At 43.1% G+C, this 22802-nt stretch overlaps 1 protein-coding gene across 4 annotated transcripts in view; it reads left to right on the top strand.

Annotated features, from left to right (window-relative positions):
• Positions 1–22802, top strand: part of CD300LF (CD300 molecule like family member f) — a 116402-nt gene that overhangs the window by 80232 nt on the left and 13368 nt on the right. For 3 of the 4 annotated variants that reach the window (XM_081966560.1, XM_081966559.1, XM_081966561.1), the window contains one exon: positions 21128–21472. In XM_081966560.1, the coding sequence (XP_081822686.1) occupies positions 21157–21472 (316 nt within the window). In that variant the 5' untranslated portion in view covers positions 21128–21156. Of the gene's footprint in view, positions 1–12333; positions 12745–21127; positions 21473–22802 lie in introns of those variants that run through there. The other variant, XM_081966558.1, reaches the window with a different exon arrangement.

The raw sequence follows: 22802 nt of genomic DNA, 5'->3' as shown, positions 1-22802 counted from the left end.
AATGTATAGTAATAAAGCTGAGAAGAAAGTAAAAAAATAAAATAAGAAAGAAACTAGCAGAGGGAGCACAGAGGGTTTGCTTGTGGAGGGTGATTGATGGGAACAAAAAAGCAATACTTTTATCTGCTATACTCATCTGTTTGGTTGACTGAGAAATAGCTTTCTTAATTTGAGACATTTTACTAGGATGTAAAGAAAGACCAGGCTATTGTTACTTAAGGTTTAAAAAATGAAAAATATGGCAAGGCAAAATTGCAACCTCTTTTCCTAGTCATATATTGGTTCCTTTGAAAATAAAAACAGTTCGGAGTAAGTTACAAAGAAATACCAGGTAAAAACCATCCTGGCAAGGCCTAAGATTACAATTTGTCTCCTGATAAATGAGTCTTTCATGACCATCCATACCCATCACGTTCCCAAAGACACGCAAGATAAGTAATCTTCAACTTACAAACATTCATTTAGTGATCATTCAAAGTTACAACAGCACTGAAAAAAGTGACTTATGAGCCATAGTAGCGCAGTGGTTAGAATGCAGTACTCCAGGCTACTTCTGCTGACTGTCCGCTGCCTGCAATTTGGCAATTCAAATCTCACCAGGCTCAAGGTTGACTCGGCCTCCCATCCTTCCGAGGTGGGTAAAATGAGGACCCAGATTGTTGGGGGCAAGAGTCTGACTCTGTAAACCGCTTAGAGAGGGCTGTTAAGCACTGTGAAGCGGTATATAAGCCTAAGCGCTCTTGCTATTTTTCACACTTATGACCTTATCACATGGTCACGTGATCAAAATCGGGATGCTTGGCAACAGGTTCGCATTTATGACGGTTGCAAGTGTCCCGGGATTATGTGATCATTTTTTGCGACCTTCGTACAAACAAAGTCAATGAGGAAGCCAGATTCACTTAACAATCATGTTATTAACAACTGCAGTGACTCACTTAACAACCGTGATAAGAAAGGTCATAAAATGGGGCAAAATTCACTTAACAAATATTTCACTTCGCAGCGTAAATGTTGAGCTCAATTGTGATTGGAAGTTGAGGATTACCTGTAGACTCACCTACATTAATTACACTCCTAAAGCCAGTTTGGTGTAGGGTTTAAGGCACCAGGCTAGAAAATTAATAATTCTCTCTCAAGGGCAAACCACTTCTGAACATCTTGTCAAATCAACTAGAGGAAATTGTCTTGAAGACTTGAAGTAACTTGAAGTAACTCAACCCCCAACCAAAAAGAACCCCTAGCCATGCCTAGTGTGGCGATACCCTAAATTCCAACATAGCACATTTATCACCTTACCACATTATTTGTCATACTAGTCTTTTCTCTAGATCTGTCTGCTTGAACATATTTACTATGACCGTCTGCTGAGTTCTTGAATCAGAAGACAAATAGCAAGACTTCCAGAGCAAGCCATTCCCCAACAGATGTGGCACCCAGATGTCCTTACGGTAAATCCGATGCCAACGGTCGCAGAGAAAGAGCCAGGGATGAATTTGCCCTGGTCAAACTGGACCAACAATGACGTCTTCCCCACTCCGCTGTCTCCCACCAGGATGGTCTGCAGAAAATCAAACAGAAAACCAGATTAGCGTTTTGGGAGGAATAAGGAGCCAAAGGAAAACTGGCGATGTTCCACCTGCTATACTATTTAGCCAAATCATTTCTGTTTCTGCAGAGAAACACAGACATGGATTTGAAACAGAATAACTGAGTTGGAAGGTACCTTGGAGGTCTTCTAGTCCAACCCCCTGCTCAGGCAGGAAACCTTGTACCATTTCAGACAAATGATTGTCAATCTCTCCTTTAAAAACCTCCAGTGCTGAAGCATCCACAGCCTCTGGAGGCAATTTATTCCACTGGTTAATTGCTCTAATTTTCAGGAGATTTCTCCTTATTTCTAGGTTGATATTGTCTTTGATTAGTTTCCATCTATTGCTTCTTGTTCTGCCTTCTGGTGGTTTGGAGAATAGGTCAGCCCCTTCTTCTCTGTGGCAGCCTCTTAGATATTAGAAACAAATGAATGGTAGAGCAACTTAGGTTTCATTAGTTACTGAACTAAAAAATCATGCTCACATTTTTCAAGAATCAGTTTGTCTTCATTGCTCAGTAGCTCCTGAACCTAATGACAGGGGTGTCCAACCTTGGCACCTTTAAGACTTGTGGACTTCAACTCCCAGAATTCCTCAGCCAGCCATACTAGGATCTCCCTCCTACCTTGAAAGTTTTTCAGTTAAAGGCTTTCAGTCAAGGACAGATTAAAGCCAACGGATGCCCAAAGCACAGGCCAACAATAGCACACCTCGCCCTTCCCATTGTTTTGCTGACAAGTCACTAATGTTAATAAATATTGAAGGTGAAATAAGAGATTAAAAATTAAAGCTTTCTTCCAGGCTATCCCCTAGACTGGATCCTGAATGTATATTAAATATAAAAACTTAAAAAAAAATAACACTAAATATAGTAACCAAAATAAGAAATTTATTTATTTATAACTAGGGCATAAGGGGGGGGGGGGAATGCAGATTTTCAACACTTTTGAATGTCTGCTGAAATTAAATTGTTATATAAGGGGAGGAAATGCAAATATGAAAATGTACTGAAAACTAAAGTTGAGTGTGGCAGTGAAAGAGCTAAGGCAGGGGTGTCAAACTCGCGGCCCCTGGGCTAGATACATTATGTGCAGGCCACGCCCACCCCATCTCCGCAAATGGCAAAAACATCACGGAATGTCATGTGACGGCAATGCGACGCTGTGAGCTAAGGACATGATAACTAGAGGGGAAAACTTTGGTGCTCCCCTTTTCTTGGCGAACTGAGCATGGGTTTAATTTGTCTAATGGTTAATTTGGGGCTGCTTTTGCTGATCCATTCAGAATTAGTTAGCTCTACATACATTATATTCAAAATCAAGGTAAGAGGTCCAATGTCATAAAAAAGAGATAGTTTGGACCTAGAATGCTACAGCTACTTTAGAGGTTTTGTCTTGTTTTGTTTTGATTTAAAGGCGAACAGTTGTTCTGGAGAAAATAATATATAATTTATACTTTGGCAATATTTTCGTTAGAAACAATCAACACGATGCTAGAGAGTTGCAGTTTGTTTTTCTTAGTTCACCTGAAAATGTTATCAGGTCAGGTGGCAAAAAGTAATTTGGTAAAAAAAAAGAAAGTGCTGGAGACATTTGAAAGATAGCAAAGCAAATTGTTTTGGTTGACCCTAATAAAGATAATAACCAACAATAAATCTACTTTACCCAGCTATGGACCAATGGAGTATACATTATTAAAATATTTATCCATCTTTAAAGCAAGAGGGGGCTCTTTGGCAGTAACAGTTCGAATTCCAGCAACTGAAAAGTTTACAGTGAATTAATTATGAATGTAGACTATGTTGGAAAATTATTATGGGTTATCCTCAGTTGGTTTGTACCCAGCAGCCTCCTAGTCAGCCCCTTTATCCAGATCAGAGCAAGCACACACGTCACTCGGTTCAACCAACAAAAATATGTTTATTACTGGCAAAAGCAGGATAAAAGGCAGGGAAAAACAGAGAGAAAGAGAAAAGGGAGAGGAGCCTAAACAATGGGCAAGAATTTACGTTAGATGTTTATATCAAAAGGCACAGAATTTTCCAGAGGCACTGGAAACAATGGGATGATTAATTAGTAGAGAAAGTCTCAAAGGGAGGATTCTTTGATTAGTCCAGCTTTAATCTTTTTATGCATACACAGCAGCAGAATAGAGAGATGGAAAGTAGGACACCAAGTTTATTCTGCACCTTAAAGAGAATATTTTGATGGATGGGGATGATGTATCCAACACATTAGTGATGGTTCTCAGTGTGTGTGTGTGTGTGTGTCTGTGTGTTTGTGTGTGTGTAGGTTATCATAGATTTTTAGCAACTCATAAAAGCACATGCCTTTTCATAAAACGTGCTAGTTGAAAACGTGCTACCAGACTTCTGACTTTCTGCTACTATATACTAATCTAGCCCTTCTTTTGCAACTCAAGCACAACATGTGAAGGGCCTTCCTTCTCCCTATCGTGGCCCATTTGCCCTCCTCTCTTAGTTTGAAAGAGATGATAAAATCACCAAGACCTTTCCTCTCTCCCTGCCTATGTTTTTCCAGGAAGTAAGGTGGTGGTGGAGAAATGCTTAAATGGACAAGCCGGATTTCAATTAATTCATAAATCTACTCCTTTAAGTTCTTACTCAGAATGGTCCTTTACACTCTTACAATTTTGAGTCACTTCCTCGTTCTTTCTAGGAAGCAGGACAGATTCAGGCTGTGTTAAAGGCAGCTTTCCCAACTGGATCCTCCTGAGATTGGTTGGATAGGATGATTTGAGTTCTCATTCAACTCTGTGGAGGATATGAAGCTGGGAATAGCATCCTTAGCAATCTGTTCACATTCTTGGTTTTTCAAGATTTATAGGGATCAATCTGTTCACATTCTTATGAACATGTCCTTTTAAAAAGGAATGAAGTGATAGGAATGTTGTACATAATCTTTCTAGATATGGTGCAGTGGTGGATTCCTATCGGTTTGGTAGTAGCTTGGTGGCCTGGGTTGCTGGAACAGGCAGCGACCCAGGCCTGCCACCACCCCCCCGAACTGGTTCTCCTGGCAACGCCATTGGCGCTGCCATCTTGTTTTTTGCTTCTGTGCATGTGCAGAGTAATTTTAGTTGTAATGCGCATGCACGCACAGTGCACATGAAACACGTGCACAGGGGGATGTCCCTGAGTGAACCGGCAGTAATCTCTGCTGGAACCCACCCCTGATATGGTGGCCTTTCATGGTTCTTGGAGGACCTTAGGCATCATTGTTGACATCCTTCAGCTATCAGACTTTATCTTGCAATGTTCATGTCTGAGATGGTGTGATCGACAAAGCTCCTAATTGTGCCATTTCTTTTCTGTTCCATTTGGCAGGTCTTTGTCCTGGTCTGAACATGATCAAGATGGTAGACGACTCTCCGTGGGTTTATCCCTTGAACTCATGGCATTTCCCAATGCAGTTTTTTCAAGATGGCTTCTGTTACATCTTGTATTAAAATGGAGCTGCAAAACTTAGTGTCTTATCTTCTTCTTGACGAAGAGCACCAGGACTTACCTCAGAACATATATTTAATTTTGTATTTATTCTATAAACTTTGTTAAAGTCTGCAATCAATCTGAATCTCAAGCAAAATTCCTTGTCTCTCAATTCCAATAATGCCACTTTATCTAAATCTCTTTCCCTCTTTCCTTTTTTTAATTTCTGTCTCGTTTTCCAGATTTCTCCACTTTGCCATTTTATCCAGTGATTTGTTTTACAGAGTTTTCCATCTTAACTTCTTCTTTTATCTCTTTTTTAACTTTAGTAGACTTTCATCCATTCTGTCTTCAAAAGCTATCCATTGAGTGTTGTTTAGACAATCTTTAACCTAATTCCTGAAACATTTTTGGAAACAACTCTGGTGTAATTCCTCTTTCTTCATTTTGTTCTAACAATCCTCTTCTCTCTTCTGCTGTTTTTGTGGTTTTCGTAGTAGCTACCATTTTAATTCTCTAATCCAAAATGAATATGTATCAATTACAAGAGGGAAGCTAAAAAGCAGGTTTTCCTTTTTTTTTCTTGAACTGTAAATTGATTATATCTGATAGTGATTAAGAAAGTGAGGCTTTTGTGAACTTTGTGTCCGGTTACGCCGTGTTACAGTTATGAGCTTAACTGAAATCCATCAACGTCTAGCCTTTTGACTCATGAGTTGACCACAAAAACTTCAGTTCCTGCAGTCTCGTCACAAGGACCAATTGTCTAGAGTGCTAGTGGATGATCTCACAATCTCCTTGTCAGGAAAGACCAGGCCAGTCAGAATTCACCATCTATCCACTAATCTCTGCCACAATACCATCCCTGTTCCTCCTCGGGTGTCTAGTCTACCAAAGAACCTCACTTGGCAGCTAAATTCTCTTGCATTTTGGAAGATCTAAGCTTTCACTATTTTCAAGTTGAAGTTACAAGTAGTCCTTGTTTAATGCCCACTTTTTCAGCAATCATTCAAAGTTACAATAGTACTGAACCAGGGGATTTACAACGCTTCCCTATAGTTGAGTTCCCCACAAATTCCCCCACAATCACATGATCGTGGTTCTAGTGCTTAGCAATCAGGTCACAATTATGAAAGTGTCCCAAAATCACGTGTTCAACATTTGCAACCTTCATTGTCAATTTCTGACAAGCAAACTCAAAGGGAAAAAGCTGGCAGGAGGTTCACAAATGGTGATCACATGACTACAGGACACTGACTGTGTGGGATTTGCCTTTTTCCATCAAGTCGGCCTGGCCTGTTAATTTTAACTCATTTTTTTAAATGTATTGTCCTATAAATTGGGTTTGTTTTTTTGGATATGTATTTAATTTCTTTTTAACTTTCGGGATGTGTGTTTTTTAATGTTGTACACTGCCCTGAGTCCTTTGGGAGAAGGCGGCATATAAATCCAATAAAAACAAAACAAACAAAACAATGATGGAAACTGGAACAGCAACGGCTGATGTAAGTGGGTGTCACCCTGGTGTCAGGGTAATCCATGAAGTTGTATTCTAGATTTTTCACAGCTAATTGATGTTCATAAACATGTTCTGCTAGACTCCTGACTGTCTGTATAGTGGTCATTGCGTTTTATTTTGTGGATTACTCCTGTTAGATATTAACATATATCGGAGGAAGTCTCCTCTCTGGTCCGCTGCTACAGCGGGAAACAGGTATTACTCTGATTGGTCGAGAGGCGTACCCGAGTACTATAAAAGGGGAACCCTCCGACCACAGAGCAAGCTGGATCACTACTACTACTACTAATAAAGAGCTGTTAAGTCACTTCGTGTCCGCAGTCTGTTCTCTCGTTGCCCAGATCTAACATTGGCGACGAAGGTGGGATCGAGAGGCAGATAGGACGAAGAACGCTACTCCAGAATCTCCGGATTCGATCCAGCCCAGGAATTCGGCAGAAATTCCGGCAGCCATCTCGGGTTACCGCAGCGCGGCAAATTCAAACAAGAGAAGATGGCGATGCACACTCCCCCCGCTCCATTCGACCCAGTGAACGACGAGTGGGAAGCCTTCATGATTCGATTCGAGTGTTTTCTCGAAGCGAACGAATACACGGGGATCACCGACGCCCGGAAGAAAAACATCTTCCTCGGCTACTGCGGAAAAGAAGTCTTCAACACGGCCAGAGACCTCACCGCGCCTACTCCGATACAGGCAGTATCATGGACGGTGTTGCAACAGGCGCTGCAGACTCATTACGCGCCAAAACCTTCCCGCCATGTTTGCCGCAAGGAATTCAACACGTGGAACCAGAGAGCGGGAGAATCAATTAATCAATATGTTGCAGCCCTGCGTAAAGCAGCAACTCACTGCGAGTTCAGGGATCTGGACGAGCATATCTTAGCGCAGCTTATCTGTGGGTTAAGAGACATTTCACTACAAAAGAAGCTGTTGGCAAACCCAAATTTAACCCTACAGATAGCTCTAAACGAAGCAAGAGCGTCAGAGTCAGCGGAGAAATCATCGGTAACCATACAACGTGGTTTCAGCGTAAACCAGCCAGTACCAAGGCAAACCAGAGTTCACTACAAGGACACAAGCCCTGACTACAAGGATCCCGAGTTCGAGGACAGTCACCTGATGCGGAGCAGTCACGTGAGGCCTGGGGGGAGACCTGGATTCTGCTTGCCGCCCTGCGCAAGCTGCGGAGGGAATCACCCCAGGTCTACCTGTAGGTTCAGGAACGTTGTTTGTTCACACTGCAACAAATTTGGGCACATCGCACGAGTGTGCCGGAGCGAAGTCCCTGCCTCACGGCAGCCACCCATGTACCGCCAACAGAAGCCCAACCCAGGGGCTTGGCGAAATCAAAAAGGGCGCCCAGAGAGAAATCCACAAGTGTTTACCCAGAGAGAAAATGCACAAAGAGCTGAGCGAGCGTATTCCCAGAGAGATTACACACAAGGAGCTGAGAGAGCGTTCTATCAAGACGCTCAACGAGAGTATTTTCAGGATACAGATCCTGAGATAGAGTTGACCCAGAGAGAGGAATTGCGAACGTATCTCCCAACAATAAGCCAGGTGCGCACCAAGTGGCCTAAAAAGCTGAAAGTCACAGTCCTCTTGGAGGGCTCACCTTGCGAGCTGGAAGTTGACACAGGATCGTCCTTGACGATCATTTCATGGGCATCCATGAAACAGGCTATCCCTAGCCTCAAAAAGAGCCAACTACGCACTCCAGACATCCTGCTACGAGACTACCAGGGGAACCGAGTCCCCATCGTGGGCCAAGGCACGTTCCAGATCCGGTTCAAGGACATCGTAGCCCAGCTGCCCGTGACCATCGCCAGCGCACCATTACAAAACCTCCTAGGACTGGATTGGTTTGAATCCTTGGGGCTAGAAGTCACCGGAATCAACGCCGTGGAAAACAGCAGCGCTGAACAGATTTTTAAGGAGTTCGAGGATGTGTTCAACCCCGGTCTTGGTAAGTATGTGGGTAAACCGATCTCATTCAATTTAGACCCCAAAGTGGCGCCAATCCGACTTAAACCGAGACGAGTGCCTTTTGCACTCCACCCAAAAATAGATAAGGAAATAGATAAGTTAGTGGAGCAAGGAATCCTTGAGCCGGTGGATCACGCGCGCTGGGAAACGCCCATTGTGACCCCAGTCAAACCAGACGGATCAGTCCGCATCTGCGCGGACTATAAATGCACAATTAATGTCGCGCTACAACAAAGCGCATATCCTGTGCCTGTAGTACAGCACTTATTGCACTCGTTGGGACCAGGAAAGGTATTTGCTAAATTAGACATGGCACAAGCTTACCAGCAGTTGCCCGTAGATAGCGCCACAGTGGAGGCCCAAACTATAGTGACGCATAGAGGAGCATTCAAATGCAACCGGCTACAATTCGGTGTGATTATTGCTCCAGGATTGTTCCAGAGCGTCATGGAACGACTTTTGCAAGGGATACCGGGAGTCGTCCCCTATTTTGACGACATCTTGGTGTCCGCTGCAAACGAGGAGCAATTAAATAAAAGAGTCAGAACTGTTTTGGCCAGAATCAGAGAAAAGGGCCTCCGCCTCAAAAAGGAAAAATGCCAAATTAACGTGCCGAGCGTAGAATTCCTGGGTTATAGAATCGATGGTCAGGGAATACACCCCACTTCAAAGAAAATTAAGGCGATCCAGGACGCCCCCACACCACGGAATCAGACCGAGTTGCAGGCCTTCCTCGGACTACTTAACTTCTACAGCGTTTTTCTGAGACAGAAGGCGACCGTTGCTGAGCCACTACACCGTCTACTCCAGAGGAACGCACCATGGAAATGGGGACGATCCGAAGCAGCAGCTTTCGCCGGAGTAAAGCGCCTGCTCACCACTGACTCGCTGTTAGTCCAATACAGCCAGACACTACCGCTGGTATTGACCTGCGACGCATCACCTTTTGGAGTCAGCGCAGTCCTCAGCCACCGGATGCCAGACGGAAAAGAAGCACCCATCGCCTTCTACTCCAGGACTCTTTCATCGGCCGAGAGGAATTACAGCCAGATGGACAGGGAAGCGTTAGCTGCTGTAGCTGGAGTAAAACGTTTCCACGAATACCTCTACGGCCGCGATTTTGAATGATTACAGATCACAAACCGCTGTTGGGACTTTTGGCGGGAAACCGCCCCACTCCAGTCTCCCTTTCTCCACGCATGACCAGGTGGACTGTTTTCCTGGCTGCGTACTCATACAAGTTAATTCATCGACCGGGCTCCACTCTAGGACACGCAGACGCACTCAGCCGTTGCCCACTACCGGACCTTTTGCCAGACCCCACTCCCGAAGTGCCGGTGCTGCTCATTGATTGTTTGGACTCAGGACCGGTTTCTTCCTACGATGTTGCAAGGTTTTCTTCTAAAGACAATTTAATAAAACAAGTTCGAACTTGGGTTTGGAGGGGGTGGCCGAAGGGAAACGTGGGCCCGGAATTCAAAGTGTTTTGGTCAAAACGGGACGAACTCTCAGTGTTACAAGGTTGTTTATTGTGGGGGGATCGAGTTGTTATTCCGTATGCTTTACGTAGGAATGTATTAGATGCTTTACATGTTGGTCATCCGGGGATTGTTAGGATGAAGGCGTTAGCAAGAAGTTACGTTTGGTGGCCAAACATGGACAAAGAGATAGAGGAATGGGTGGCCACTTGCGACCCATGCCAGGAATCGCGACCAGCACCCCCGGAAGCGCCCGCCACAGAATGGGAGAAGCCTAAAGCACCCTGGTCGCGAATACACATCGACTTCGCAGGGCCATTCCAAGGTCAGACTTTCCTTATAGTTGTGGATGCATACTCGAAATGGCTAGAAGTAGTCCTAATGACTTCAACCACGGCAGAGGCAGTCATTAAGGTTCTACGGCGACTTTTCGCCACTCATGGCCTGCCCGACCTCCTGGTCTCCGATAACGAGCCCCAATTCACGGCCATGCAATTTGAGACATACCTAGCAGGTCAGGGAATTCGGCACGCCCTCGTCGCGCCATTCCATCCGGCATCAAATGGACAGGCGGAGAGAATGGTACGATTCGCAAAAGAGGCCCTCGCTAGGATGGGTCCAGGTGATTGGCAAACACGCATTGACCATTACCTATTGATCCAACACATTACTCCCAGCACAACGACGGGTAGGAGCCCCGCTGAGCTACTCATGGGCCGCCGTCTACGGTCTCACCTGGACCGTCTTCACCCAAATTACTCTGCCACAGCACCCCCAGACTCCACAAGCAAAATTCGGAGTTTTAGCATAGGGGATTCAGTATACGCCCACAACTATGCAGGGGGGACGTTGTGGATGCCGGCAAGGGTCATTGGCATCACGGGTCCACGATCGTATCTGTTGGAACTGGAAGATGGGCGGAACTGGAAAAGGCACATCGATCAACTTCGGGGTCGCTTAGCACACTCAGACCTACGAACTGAAGACGAGAGCTACCTACCAACGCAAAGTCAGCCACTCGAGAGCCCCAACGCAGAGAACTACGACACCTATGAGCCCAGGTCAGAACAAGGGACCGAGCACGAAGCAGAGCAAACCCCAAGCAACGTCAGCAAGCAGACCCCGGAACGCCCAAGCAACGAAAGCACGAAACCCCCCGAACGCGAAGCAGAGAAAGCAACCGATCCTGCAACTACTTCTAACCAACCCGAACTGCGACGCTCCTCCCGAGTAAGACAAACACCAACGTACCTAAAGGACTATGTTACTAACCGCAACGTTCCGTCTAGGAGGGGAGGGGTGTTAGATATTAACATATATTGGAGGAAGTCTCCTCTCTGGTCCGCTGCTACAGCGGGAAACAGGTATTACTCTGATTGGTCGAGAGGCGTACCCGAGTACTATAAAAGGGGAACCCTCCGACCACAGAGCAAGCTGGATCACTACTACTACTACTAATAAAGAGCTGTTAAGTCACTTCGTGTCCGCAGTCTGTTCTCTCGTTGCCCAGATCTAACAACTCCTATTTTGTCTTATTTTGATATTGGCTCTTTGAGTTTGTTTAGGATGCTTTGTGGGGACTTGGTTGATTCATACGCTGTGATTATTCCAGGTGGTTGGAGCAACATGAGTTTCCAAGTTGGTTTCTTTTCTTTTTTTTTCTGGGATGCAATGTTTGTGTTGTTGTGGTTAGCGTGACTTGTACTTTTGCTGAACTTGCACTAGTATCCATTGTGCTGAGAAGTGTTGTGTTGTAATTTATTTCTGCTCTTTGTTATTCCAGTGGGTTGCAGGCTAATCTCAAAAGGGTATTTTTTTTAAAAAAAAAGCTGCTGAATTTCTGTCCTTGCAAATTGTGTAGATTGTTTGTGTGGGTGGCTTTCAGGGGACTTGGATATGAAGCCTTTTCTACTGAAGAGACTTTCTTGTCAAATTTCTAGAAAATCTGTTATTTGTCACCAAGCATGCTACTCCTTCTGCTCCTTTTTGCCAATGTTTATTTTCAGCATACCTATAGTATTTGCCTCTGCCGTATCTACATAGAAGCTGAAGTCCTCAGGTCTTCTGTACTTATTTTAAGGATTGCAAGTTAATACAGTTGGTAGCTGCAGACTCTTTATATTTTAGATCCCCCCCTTTAGTATTTGCATATAATAAGATCTTCATGCTCCTCTGAATACAGTATCTGCCGTCAGTGCTGCTGTCACAATCTTTCAGAAAGGGTAGGAAATGCTTACGGAATCAAACAACTTCCACTTTCAAAAACTATGTTATTTTATTTTATGTTATTGTCATGTAAAGAAGCCTCTTAGTGCATGGCTTTTCTCAGTGCAGAGAAAGTGGCTGTTTCCCAAATCCTGATTTTGCCGAAAAAATTTCAGGATGATCACTCTTACGGCTGTCTTTCCTTCCTTTTAATATTTAGACAAGATGCTCGAAAAACTGGAGTTGTAATTTGGTGGTAGACTTCTGCTTCCTCTTTCTTCATCACAAGCAAGAATAATTCTCATAACTGGGTGGAAAAAGCAGAAGTAATGGTAAATCAATTTGCATTCAAATATGCAAACGACAGGGGAAATTGCTAATCTGAAGAGATCTTTGATGGCAGTCAAACCAACAGGTAGAAGTTAAAGGAGAATGCGAGTGTGCAGTGAAGGACAGCATGCTACAGCAACACCTGACCGTGGGACTCTTCCTCCTTTCTGATATCTTCCTAAAAGGTGAGAGATTTATATTAGTTTACACTAAGGGATCGCCACAGGGAGAGATAGTTGGATCCAGATGTCTCAGCAAATTCCTAGAATGTGAGGCATCAGATAAGCCGTAAAGGGGAGAAGTGTTATGAGTTAATAGTGGTAAGATGTCACAAGCGAATGTTCTCTCGATTAAAGAATAACAAAATAACAGAATAAGAGAATTGGAAGAGACCTTGGAGTCCTCTAGTCCAACCCTCTGTGCAAGCAGGAGACGCTATACCATTTCAGACAAATGGTTGTCCAATTGCTGCTAAAAAAACCTTCCAGCATTGGAGCACCCACAACTTCTGGAGGCAAGTTGTTCCACTATTTAATTGTTTTCACTGTCAGGAAATTTCTCCTTGGTTGCTTCTCTCCTTGATTACTTTCCATCCATTGCTTCTTGTTCTTCCTTCAGGTGCTTTGGAGAATAAGTTAACCCCCTCTTCTTTGTGGCAATCCCTTAGATATTGGAACACTGCTATCATGTCTTTCTTTTCATTAAACTAGACATATCCAATTCCTGCAATGGTTCTTCATATGTTGTAACTTCCAGCCTCTTAAATCATCTTTGTTGCTCTTCTCTGCACTCTTTCTAGAATCTCCACATATTTTTTACATCCTGGCAAGCAAAACTACAATACAATATTCCAAGAGTGGCCTTACCAAGGCATTATAAAGTGATATTAACATTTCACGTGATCTTGAATCTATCCCTCTGTTCATGCAGCCTAGTGTTGGCTTTTTTTGGCAGCTGAAGCTCCTTGCTGGCTCATATTTAAGTGATTGTCCATTAGAACTCTAAGATCCCTCTCATAGTTACTACTGAAGATTCCAATTAACTCTTTTTCCCTTTGCACTGTTTGCATTTATTGATTATATGTTGTAATTATACAGAGTGGTATAAAATTCCACCCCAAAATATTTCATTTATGTTTTTAAAATGCTTTTTTAAAATTTAAAAATATAAACATTCCATAAGCAGCGTATCGTCTGGGTACAAATATTTCTGTGCAACGTTCTTCCTCATTTCTGAACAATTTATTTCCTTCCTTAATGTACTAGCAGCAACATCAGTCAACAGTCATTACACGTGGAGATATAATGGACAGATGTTAGAAGAACTTCCCTTCAAGAGAAACATTCGTTTTATTTCTTATGGGCAGCTATTTCCAAGGAGTTTAGATTAAACTAGATCAAAGGCAGTATAGCTCTCTTCTTTTTTTTAAGCAAAAAGCATAAGAAATGGCAAGATCTGGGTGATTGAAATGAAGAATTTGAATAGCTGGTGTTGTTTCTTTGTGGTTGATCCGGAACTTTAAGCTACAGTTTTAAGCAACAGTGTCTGTTCCATTTTCTGAGAGGGTCAACAGTGTAGGAGAAGCAATTTAATTGGAAAATGACATTCAGAACCTTCCCTTCTAACAGCTCTCTGAACACCTTGTTAATGAAAACTAAATTATAGGCTTCTACCATATCAGTGATGGCGAAGCTTTTCTGCACAAAGTGCTGAAAAGGGAGCACGCTTGTGCATGCTTGTCTGGGAAGAGGAGCGAACCTATGGCACACGTGCCCAAAATGGCATGTGGAGCCATGTTGCCAGGCATGTGCAGAGCCATTTGTTCTTCTGGTTTCTGGCAGGCACATGCACTCTGGCCAGCTGGACTTTCAATTACTGGTGCGCATATGCATGCAACAATCAACTGGCGGGCATGCATGCTCACTCCAGAAAATGGAAGACCAGCCCTTCCAGCTTCTGGCACTGCCCCCTGCACAAAGGCTAGTTGATCATCATGCATGCATGTGTGCCAGAAACCCGGAAGAGGAACGGGAGACGCTGTGCGTGCCAGGCGACATGACTCCATGTGCCACTTTGGGCACGCGTACCATAGGTTCACCATCATGGTATTATATTGTTCTAGATAAGTACCAGCATTCAAATGTTTTCAAAGTTTTAATTGGGAACATTTTGAAGATAGCTTTTCATGAGGGTTACTGGCTTAGTTGAGACGTTAGTTCTTATTTCCTATGACACTTTCATGAGGGAAGTTCTCTTGCTGGATACGGTATGTGGTCATTCTTTGTTCCTCTCAAGTTCTGCTTTTGGAGTCTTTTCATCTTCTAATCCTGCAATTTGGTCAGTCTATTCCAAATACTATTCTTTGTGGGCTTTTAATGGTTTTGTTTTGGGATTGCAGTTGTTCTGAATGGCTGAGTCAGCGATGTGATTGCAAAGTGTTTCTGGGTTGTGGATAACAGGATGGGGCTTGGCAGGGTGGCTAGTTAGGTGAATGCTGAAGTTCCTTATTTTGCTTGTCTCCAAATTATTGGTTCCACCAGGTTTCCAATTGCTGAGCATTGCTGCACCACATCTGTTCCAACTGCCAAACATCTCCAGTGTACTTGAAAAGCAACCTATGTGTTCCCCAGTTTGACTTCACCCTACACAGGCTCAGATATGGCTAGGGTGACTTTGGTTTGCTCTTTGAGCAGTGCCAGTCCTTCAGGACCCAGCCCTAGTTTAGCAAGAGTTGAAATCTGAGAAGGGCAGCTGGTCGGCTGACTCTCCTCTCCATCAAATTGGACAGAATTTACTTCCCTTTTGCCAGCATTTTCAAGAAAACAATTCCACCTACTGTCCATTCTGTGAAGTATTTCATCTCAGCAAGCTGGCAAAACATCTTACAAAACCTTTCCATGAATTTGGCCAAGTGAAACAGAGCTAGGAAGGAAAGTGCAAGATAGTCACCAACCTACAGCCACAATTGAGCCCAACATTTCTGTTGCTAGGTAAAACATTTATTTAGCGATTTTTGCCCCATTTTAATGATCCTTCTTGCCACAGTTATTAAATGAATCACTACAGTTGTTAAGTTAGTAACACAATTGTTAAGGGAATCTGGCTTCCCGGCCAGAGGTGGGCTGCTGCCGGTTCGCACCAGTTTGTGCGAACCGGTGGTTATTCTGCGTAGTTCTGCGAACTGGAAAATCCCACCACTGGCTGGCCCCACCCCTGCTCATTTTTGGTCTGTTTTTGGGGCCATCTTCAGGCTATTTGGGGGGCCATTTTAAGGCCAATTTTGTGGGGCAAAAATGGCCCAAAACGGCCTGAAAATGCCCCCAAAATGGGAGGGGCAGTGGTGGAATTAGCCTCACCCGTCTGAATCATGCCTCTGTCTTTGAGGCGGGGCTGGGTGTGATGAGTGACATCACCCACCCAATCACATGATCAACTGGCCACACCTACCCAGCCAGAGAACCGGTTGTTAAGTTATTCAAGTCCTACCATTGGCTTCCCCCATTGACTTTGTTGTAAGAAGGTGGCAAAAGGAGATCCTGGGATATTGCAACCTTCACAAATATGAGTCAGTTGCTGTAATGGTCATAAGCATGAAAAATGATCACAAGTCACTATTTTCAGTAGTGTGGTAACTTTGAACGGTCATTAATGAATTGTAGTAAGTCAAGGACTTCCTATACGTGACAGGGAGAGAAAGGATCTCCTTCCCCCACCCTCCCAAATGAGGAATAACTTTGTCTGAATATACATTTCTTTTCCATCAGAAGTGTAGAAAGGGGGTGGGGGGAAGTCCAGGATTCTGAAGTTGAAAAGAACCAAAGATATTCACAGTCTGGAATGGTCAGTGATAGTTTGTTGATGTTGTTATGTGATTGTTGGCTTCATGTACCACAAGAAGGCATGGTAAAATTACAATGTAGGATATTTTATATTTGCTCCTGTTATTTCTAGTGGAAGGTGATTTTGAAGGTTTTTCTCTCAAATATTCACCTGTTCTAAAAACATACGTATAACCATCCCTTCTTTTCACCCTTCCTTTTGAAGCTAAGAAAGTATGATTCTCAGACAACTGCATCACAGATTAGAATCGTAGCCACATAAGAGATTAGCTTCCATCGCTAATAGACATTGGAAGCTTTTTACTGACGTGACTTCCCCAAAAGGCAAAAACAAATGGGAAACATTATGTCTAATCGCTGTTTTATTATTAATTGATAAGGTGCATGGGATTGAAGCCCTTGTGTGTTGTAAAGAATGTGATTTTTGGATATTCATAGCTGCACTTGCTTTACAGTAACTACATTAAAGGAACAAAAATAGCCTAAGCACAGGGCTCATCCACCATTTTCCAAAACATCAGCCAACTGATTATTGTGTAGTGGGGCTTCAGTAGGCAAGAACAGACCAGCATAGATACAACAGCATTTATTGACTCAAAACTGGAACTGTGGAACAACAGGAAAATCCCTGTAATTTATACTCTGGGCTCACAGGGCCTTAACCAATCACAATACTTGAAAAAGCCTGCCCAAAATATGAATGTTCTAAGTTTCCCTCCAAAACAGTTGAAGTTAACAGGGCAGTGGTGAAATTCTTTTTTTAAAACTACCGGTTCTATGGGCGTGGCTTGGTGGGCGTAGCAGGGGAAGGATATTGCAATATCCCCCTTCCCACTCCACTCTAGGGCCAGCCAGAGTTGGTATTGGCCGGTTCGCCGAACTACTCAACATTTCTGCTACTGGTTCTCCAGAACCTGTCAGAACCTGAAGGATTTCACCCCTTAGTTAAGGTCAACTGAAAGTTAGTTTCACTTTAGCAGGGCTTAACACAACTACATATATTCAATTCATAATAGGATGCCTCCTTAAAAGTTCTTGAAGGACACATCTGCATGATCTATCCCTTTATTCCCAGTCCACAGCTAGGGCTAACTAATTTTGGTTTTTCCCCCCAGATCCAGTGAGATAGTAGTGCTTTCATCTCCTCCCCATGTTAGTCCCGCTATACACACAACTTGTGTCACATGCATGTAGGCTTCTTTCAGCTACTGCAAACTTTCTCCCTTCTCTCTGTAGCTTTTGATTTTCCCAATGACTAAACTAGGACCTCTGTAAAATTAGCTGCTTGCTTGTCAAATCCATGTAGTAATAGTCCTGACGCTATAAGTTACAGAGTGCTTAAGGCTACTACAATGTCAATCAAAGTGTGTTGCATGTTAAGGCATTCATTTCTACTCTGCATTGACATTTTAACAATCTGATTTACAGAGGGCCTAGTCATCTACTCAGAGTGGCCCAGATCTACCTTCCATTGATAGAGAAACTGGTCCTTGCAATCCATAGGATGCTACAGCAATCTCCCTTTTAGGTCATCTGTTTCGGAACGGGAGTTCACATCAAAATGGCTAAAATATTTAATGGTTCGGAGATGGATAATCCTGCCCCTCTGAAGTGAAACAGAATGGGACAATTTGCCGCCATTGGATTGGCTTGCCACCACCGGGTCACCCTGGCTTTTGGCTACTGGGTCCTTCCTGCTGGCCCCACTGCTGCCAGCTTGTCCTGACCAGCTCATCCTGGCTGACTCGCCCAGGTGATTCACCCTGAGTAAGTCGCTGCAAGATGACTCACCCCAGGCAACTTACCCCGCAGGACAATTCAGTACAGGTGAGATAGCTGTACTGTTATATCACCAAGCCAAATTCTGCAGATGAGGGCTTTTCTTTTGGGGCAACCTGTTGGTGGTGAGCCAGCCAGGGCGAGCCAATGGCAGCAAGGCATTGAGCTGTTGGTGGTGAGCCAATGGGGTGCTGAGTTGGTTGTGGCAATCCAGTGGCAGCGAATTGTCCTAGACCCAAAGTCAAAATGTAGTTGCTCCCCCAGGGCCAGCTTACTTTAGCATATTTTTATTATTTTATTTTTATTAAAATTCATTAAAAAAATAAAAACTAACCCAAACTTTTTTTAAAAAAAAGGGGGGGGGAGGGAGGAGAAAAAAGGAAAAAATTGCAGAGGGAACAATAAACAGAAAGAAGAAATTTCCAATTTCTTCTGAAGCAAATATAAGCACAATTACAATATTAACTCTGTATGAGCTACCAAAAAAAGAGCTCATTTTTTCTGTTATCTAACTTTTTTCTAATAATTAAAAGCACAAATCATGAATGCTCTTGTTTCTTTTATGAAAAAAGTTTATAAGAGGATTTAATCAAATGTGTGTGTGTGTGTGTGTGTGCGCGCGTGTGTATACAGTATATGTTTTCATAGATTTTCACGGGTGTAGGTATGCTGGTCTTGTTGTATTCGGGTCTTTTCCCATGTAAGATTGAGATTGTCTTGGCAACGTTTCAGCAAGGTCTCACTCGCCTTCCTCAGGCTGGTGTTCTTCACTTAAAGCGTGGCTGGAGCTGCCGTCTTTCTATAAATCACCCCCACTAAGATTTGTAGAAAGACGGCAGCTCCAACCACACTTTAAGCCAAAAAACACCAGCCTGAAGATGACGAGTGAGACCTCGCCGAAATGTTGCCCCTGGTATGCCCAAATATGGGAGGGAGCTCACTACTCCCCCTTCCTGTCCTTCGGCTCATTACAGAAAACCATCCAGGCAGAAAACCATATTTTTATTTTTAATGTTGCCTTTTTATATATGGCTAGCTGTTGAGAGCTAAATAGCTTGAAACAGATCTACACTAGTCTCCCTTTATTTATTTATCAGCACAAATATAACATATATATGTGTGTGTGTGTGTGTGTGTGTGTATTGTGTCACAACCCCTGGTATGCCCAAATATGAGAGGGAACACACTGCTTCCCTTTTCTGTCTTTCGGCTCACTCTAGGAGACCATCCAGGCAGAAAACCATATTTTTAATGTTGCCTTTGTTACATTTGTGTTGTATTTGTGCTGATAAATAAATAAAGGGAGACTAGTATAGATCTATTTCAAGCTATTTAGCTCTCATCAGCCCAGTAAGGGTATGGCTAGCTGATGAGAGCTAAATAGCTTGAAATAGATCTATACTAGTCTCCCTTTATTTATCAGCACAAATACAACACACACACACACACACACACACACACACATATTGAGATTGTCTTGGCAACGTTTCAGTGAGGTCTCACTCGCTATCTTCAGGCTGGGTTTTAAAAAATAGAAGGCCAACTCTGTTTTAGGCCTTTTTTGGCTGTTTCTTGAACCGTTTTCAGCCTTTTTTTCAGGCCTGGAAATGGCCTGGAAAAGAGCCTGAAAATGGTGTGAAAAACAGCCTGAAAATGGCCTAAAACCGGCCTGAAAACAGCCTGTAAAACAATCTGAAAATGGCCTGAAAAATGGCCCCAAAATGGCCAAAAAAACAGGCATGCATGCACAGGCCAGCTGGTCTTCGGGTTTCCGATGCTTCAGCGTGCACACCGGTTTGGGCACTTGGTGCCAAAAAGATTCGCCATCTCTGTCCTACAGCATACTAAATTCTACAAGCTGGTTTTGTTTCCTTCTTTTTTCAGCTACCCAGTCTCAATATCGGGGATTTCTTTTGACTCAACCCATCAAAATGTCAAGATGAAGACACCTAATTTGCCCAGACCTAAATGAAGCAGTCCTGCATGTTTATATTAAAATTAGCGCATGAAATAGCTGTCAAAACTGCTTTGCTGCTGATTTTAGCAGAATGCCATCCAATTTGGCAGCTCAGCATGGCCGTCAGATTTCAAAGAAATAACAGAAAAGAGCTCCAGGGATTAGTCTGCCTCACTCTGACTGATGGGGGACTCCTTTGCAAAAAATACAATCGGCAATTGTATTGCCGATTTCCAATTAAGTCCTATGTTCTGTGAGACGTTTAGCCATGGGTTGATATGCTTAAATGCCCTCCTACCTTCTCTGATCAAACCACAAGGAAAAGTTCTGAACATCGTTTTTTAAATTAGGCCCAGCTTGATTTGACATACAAGCCAAAATCAGTGGCTAATTTGAATTATGATTTCCTCGAAACAAGCGAAGGTCAAGATCAAAGCATACTTCATGAATCTGGCTTAATTCAGCAAATTACAATGAATATTAATTATAGTCAATTTGATTTGTGAAATTATAAACTAGAATGACAATACTGTATCCTTCTCCTTTCTACGGCTATATTGAAGGACCTAAGGAGGAACACAATTAAGCTGATGTTACTTTTGTTTGAATTGTACACACACACACACACACACACACACACACACAGAAAGAGAGAGAGAGAGAATATTAAATTTCTATATTTATTTTGCTAATTTACATGATCTCCATATACCAAACAAAGACTTTTTGATTTTTAGTTTTCCAACATACCTATCAATCAGTTGTTTTAGTAATAGAGAATGAATCTGCATGCCATTTCTTCATCAGAGGAAGTCAAGACTCCACAGAGTAAAACTAATGTTTCTCTATGGGACAGAAGTATTTAAAACACTTCTCTTCTTTGAAGTTGGATGTTGTTGTTTTGGTTCTTTATACAGCAAAACCACTTTTTCCACCTGCACAGAGGATAATGGCTTGAATGGCTGCTTGATATTGGATGTTCCTCTTTTTCAGGTTTGGCGTCTATCGTTGGAGGCCCTTCGATGTTGAACGCTTCACTTGGAGAGACGCTGTGTGTAAAGTGTCAATATACAAAAGATTATTATAACTACAAAAAGTACTGGTGCAGAGGCTCTAATTGGAATAAATGTGAAAACGTCGTTCAGACTGACGGGAATGAGAAAGAACAGAGAGCTGACAGAACTGTTATCAAGGACAATCAAACGGAATTTGAATTCACAGTGAGAATGGAGAACATCGCAAAGGAAGATGCTGACATTTATTGGTGTGCCATAACAAGAACCTGGGGTGCTGATCCCAATTGGAAAGTAAATATTACAGTTATTACAGTAACCATAGGTGAGTCATTTTATCAAGTACTGAAGGAAGATGAAGGGGGGGGGGATACATTGAATATTCATCTCAAGAAAGGCAACCCAGTCTAGATGCTGAGAGACAGTGGTGAAAGCCTCTCAAGGAGACTTGCATTAACTAATAACTCAGTATAACTCTTTCAGCTACATTTCCTGAATTAGCTGCAGGGATTTCTTTTCCCATGACCTTTTTTTCTTCTTTTTTTCACCAGTGAATTTCACAGAGCAAGTGAAATGTTGGTTTGTCCTTCCTTCCTTCCTTCCTTCCTTCCTTCCTTCCTTCCTTCCTTATTCATTCATTCATTCATTCATTCATTCATTTATTTATTTATTTATTTATTTATTTGTGAACATGTATATTGCTGCCTGCTCGCACATGGCAACTCAAGGTGGCTTACACGGATATAAAAACCATATAAAAGAAATAAAAAGAATAAAAAGGAAAATGAATAAAATTAGTAAAATAATAACCCCCCCATCCCTACCCCCATCCCGGCAACAACACACATTCATACAAACCATTTAATGGGCTCCATCCCACTCTGGGTTCCCCAGGCCCACTGACAGAACCACGTCTTCAGCACCTTCCAAAAGAGTGTTAGAGTGTGGGCCAGTCTAATGTCTGGGGCAGTGATGTTCCAGAGAGAAAGAGCTACCACAGAGAAAGCCCTTCTTCTGGGTCCCGACAGATGTATCTCCCTCGGGGAGGGGATCCACAACATTCCTTGACTCCCCACTCTAGTGGTTGGGTAGATGTGACCAGCAAGGGACGGTCCCTCAGATAACCAACCAACCTTCCTTCCTTCCTTCCTTCCTTCCTTCCTTCCTTCCTTCCTTCCTTCCTTCCTTCCTTCCTTCCTTCCTTCCTTCCTTCCTGGAACTGGGGTGAGATTGACACAAGTTCTTCTGGTTTCTCCTTGTAGCGTTTTGCTTATGCACCAAATTTCAAGATGTCAGTATAACAGGCAATTCCTGGACGTTCATATGAAAGGACCTCCAGTGGAAAGAACATATCTTCAAAGACTGGCCTGTGGAAAAGAAGGCAATAGGGATTTCTTCCCAGCACAGATGGGATGTGGATAAAGCAGCAGGAGACTCTGCCCATTGGGGGCTGTGATCAGACAGAACATCCTACCTGCCCTTTTTACCAAAGCTTGAAATCCAGCAGTGCTTTCTTAAAATGAAACTTCCATCTGATTTCAGCCTGGAAGATGAGCAGTTTAAATCTGCCATGCAGAATTGTCCTTAGTTGAGAAAGGAGAAATATTTGATCACCCACTTGGTATTAGTCAAAGAAAGCTACATGGAAAGAGAAG

Source organism: Natrix helvetica (genome assembly GCF_964273705.1).
Source record: "Natrix helvetica genome assembly, chromosome: 1".
NCBI classification, from domain to species: Eukaryota; Metazoa; Chordata; class Lepidosauria; order Squamata; family Natricidae; genus Natrix; species Natrix helvetica.
This window is presented reverse-complemented; position numbering and strand designations above follow the sequence as displayed.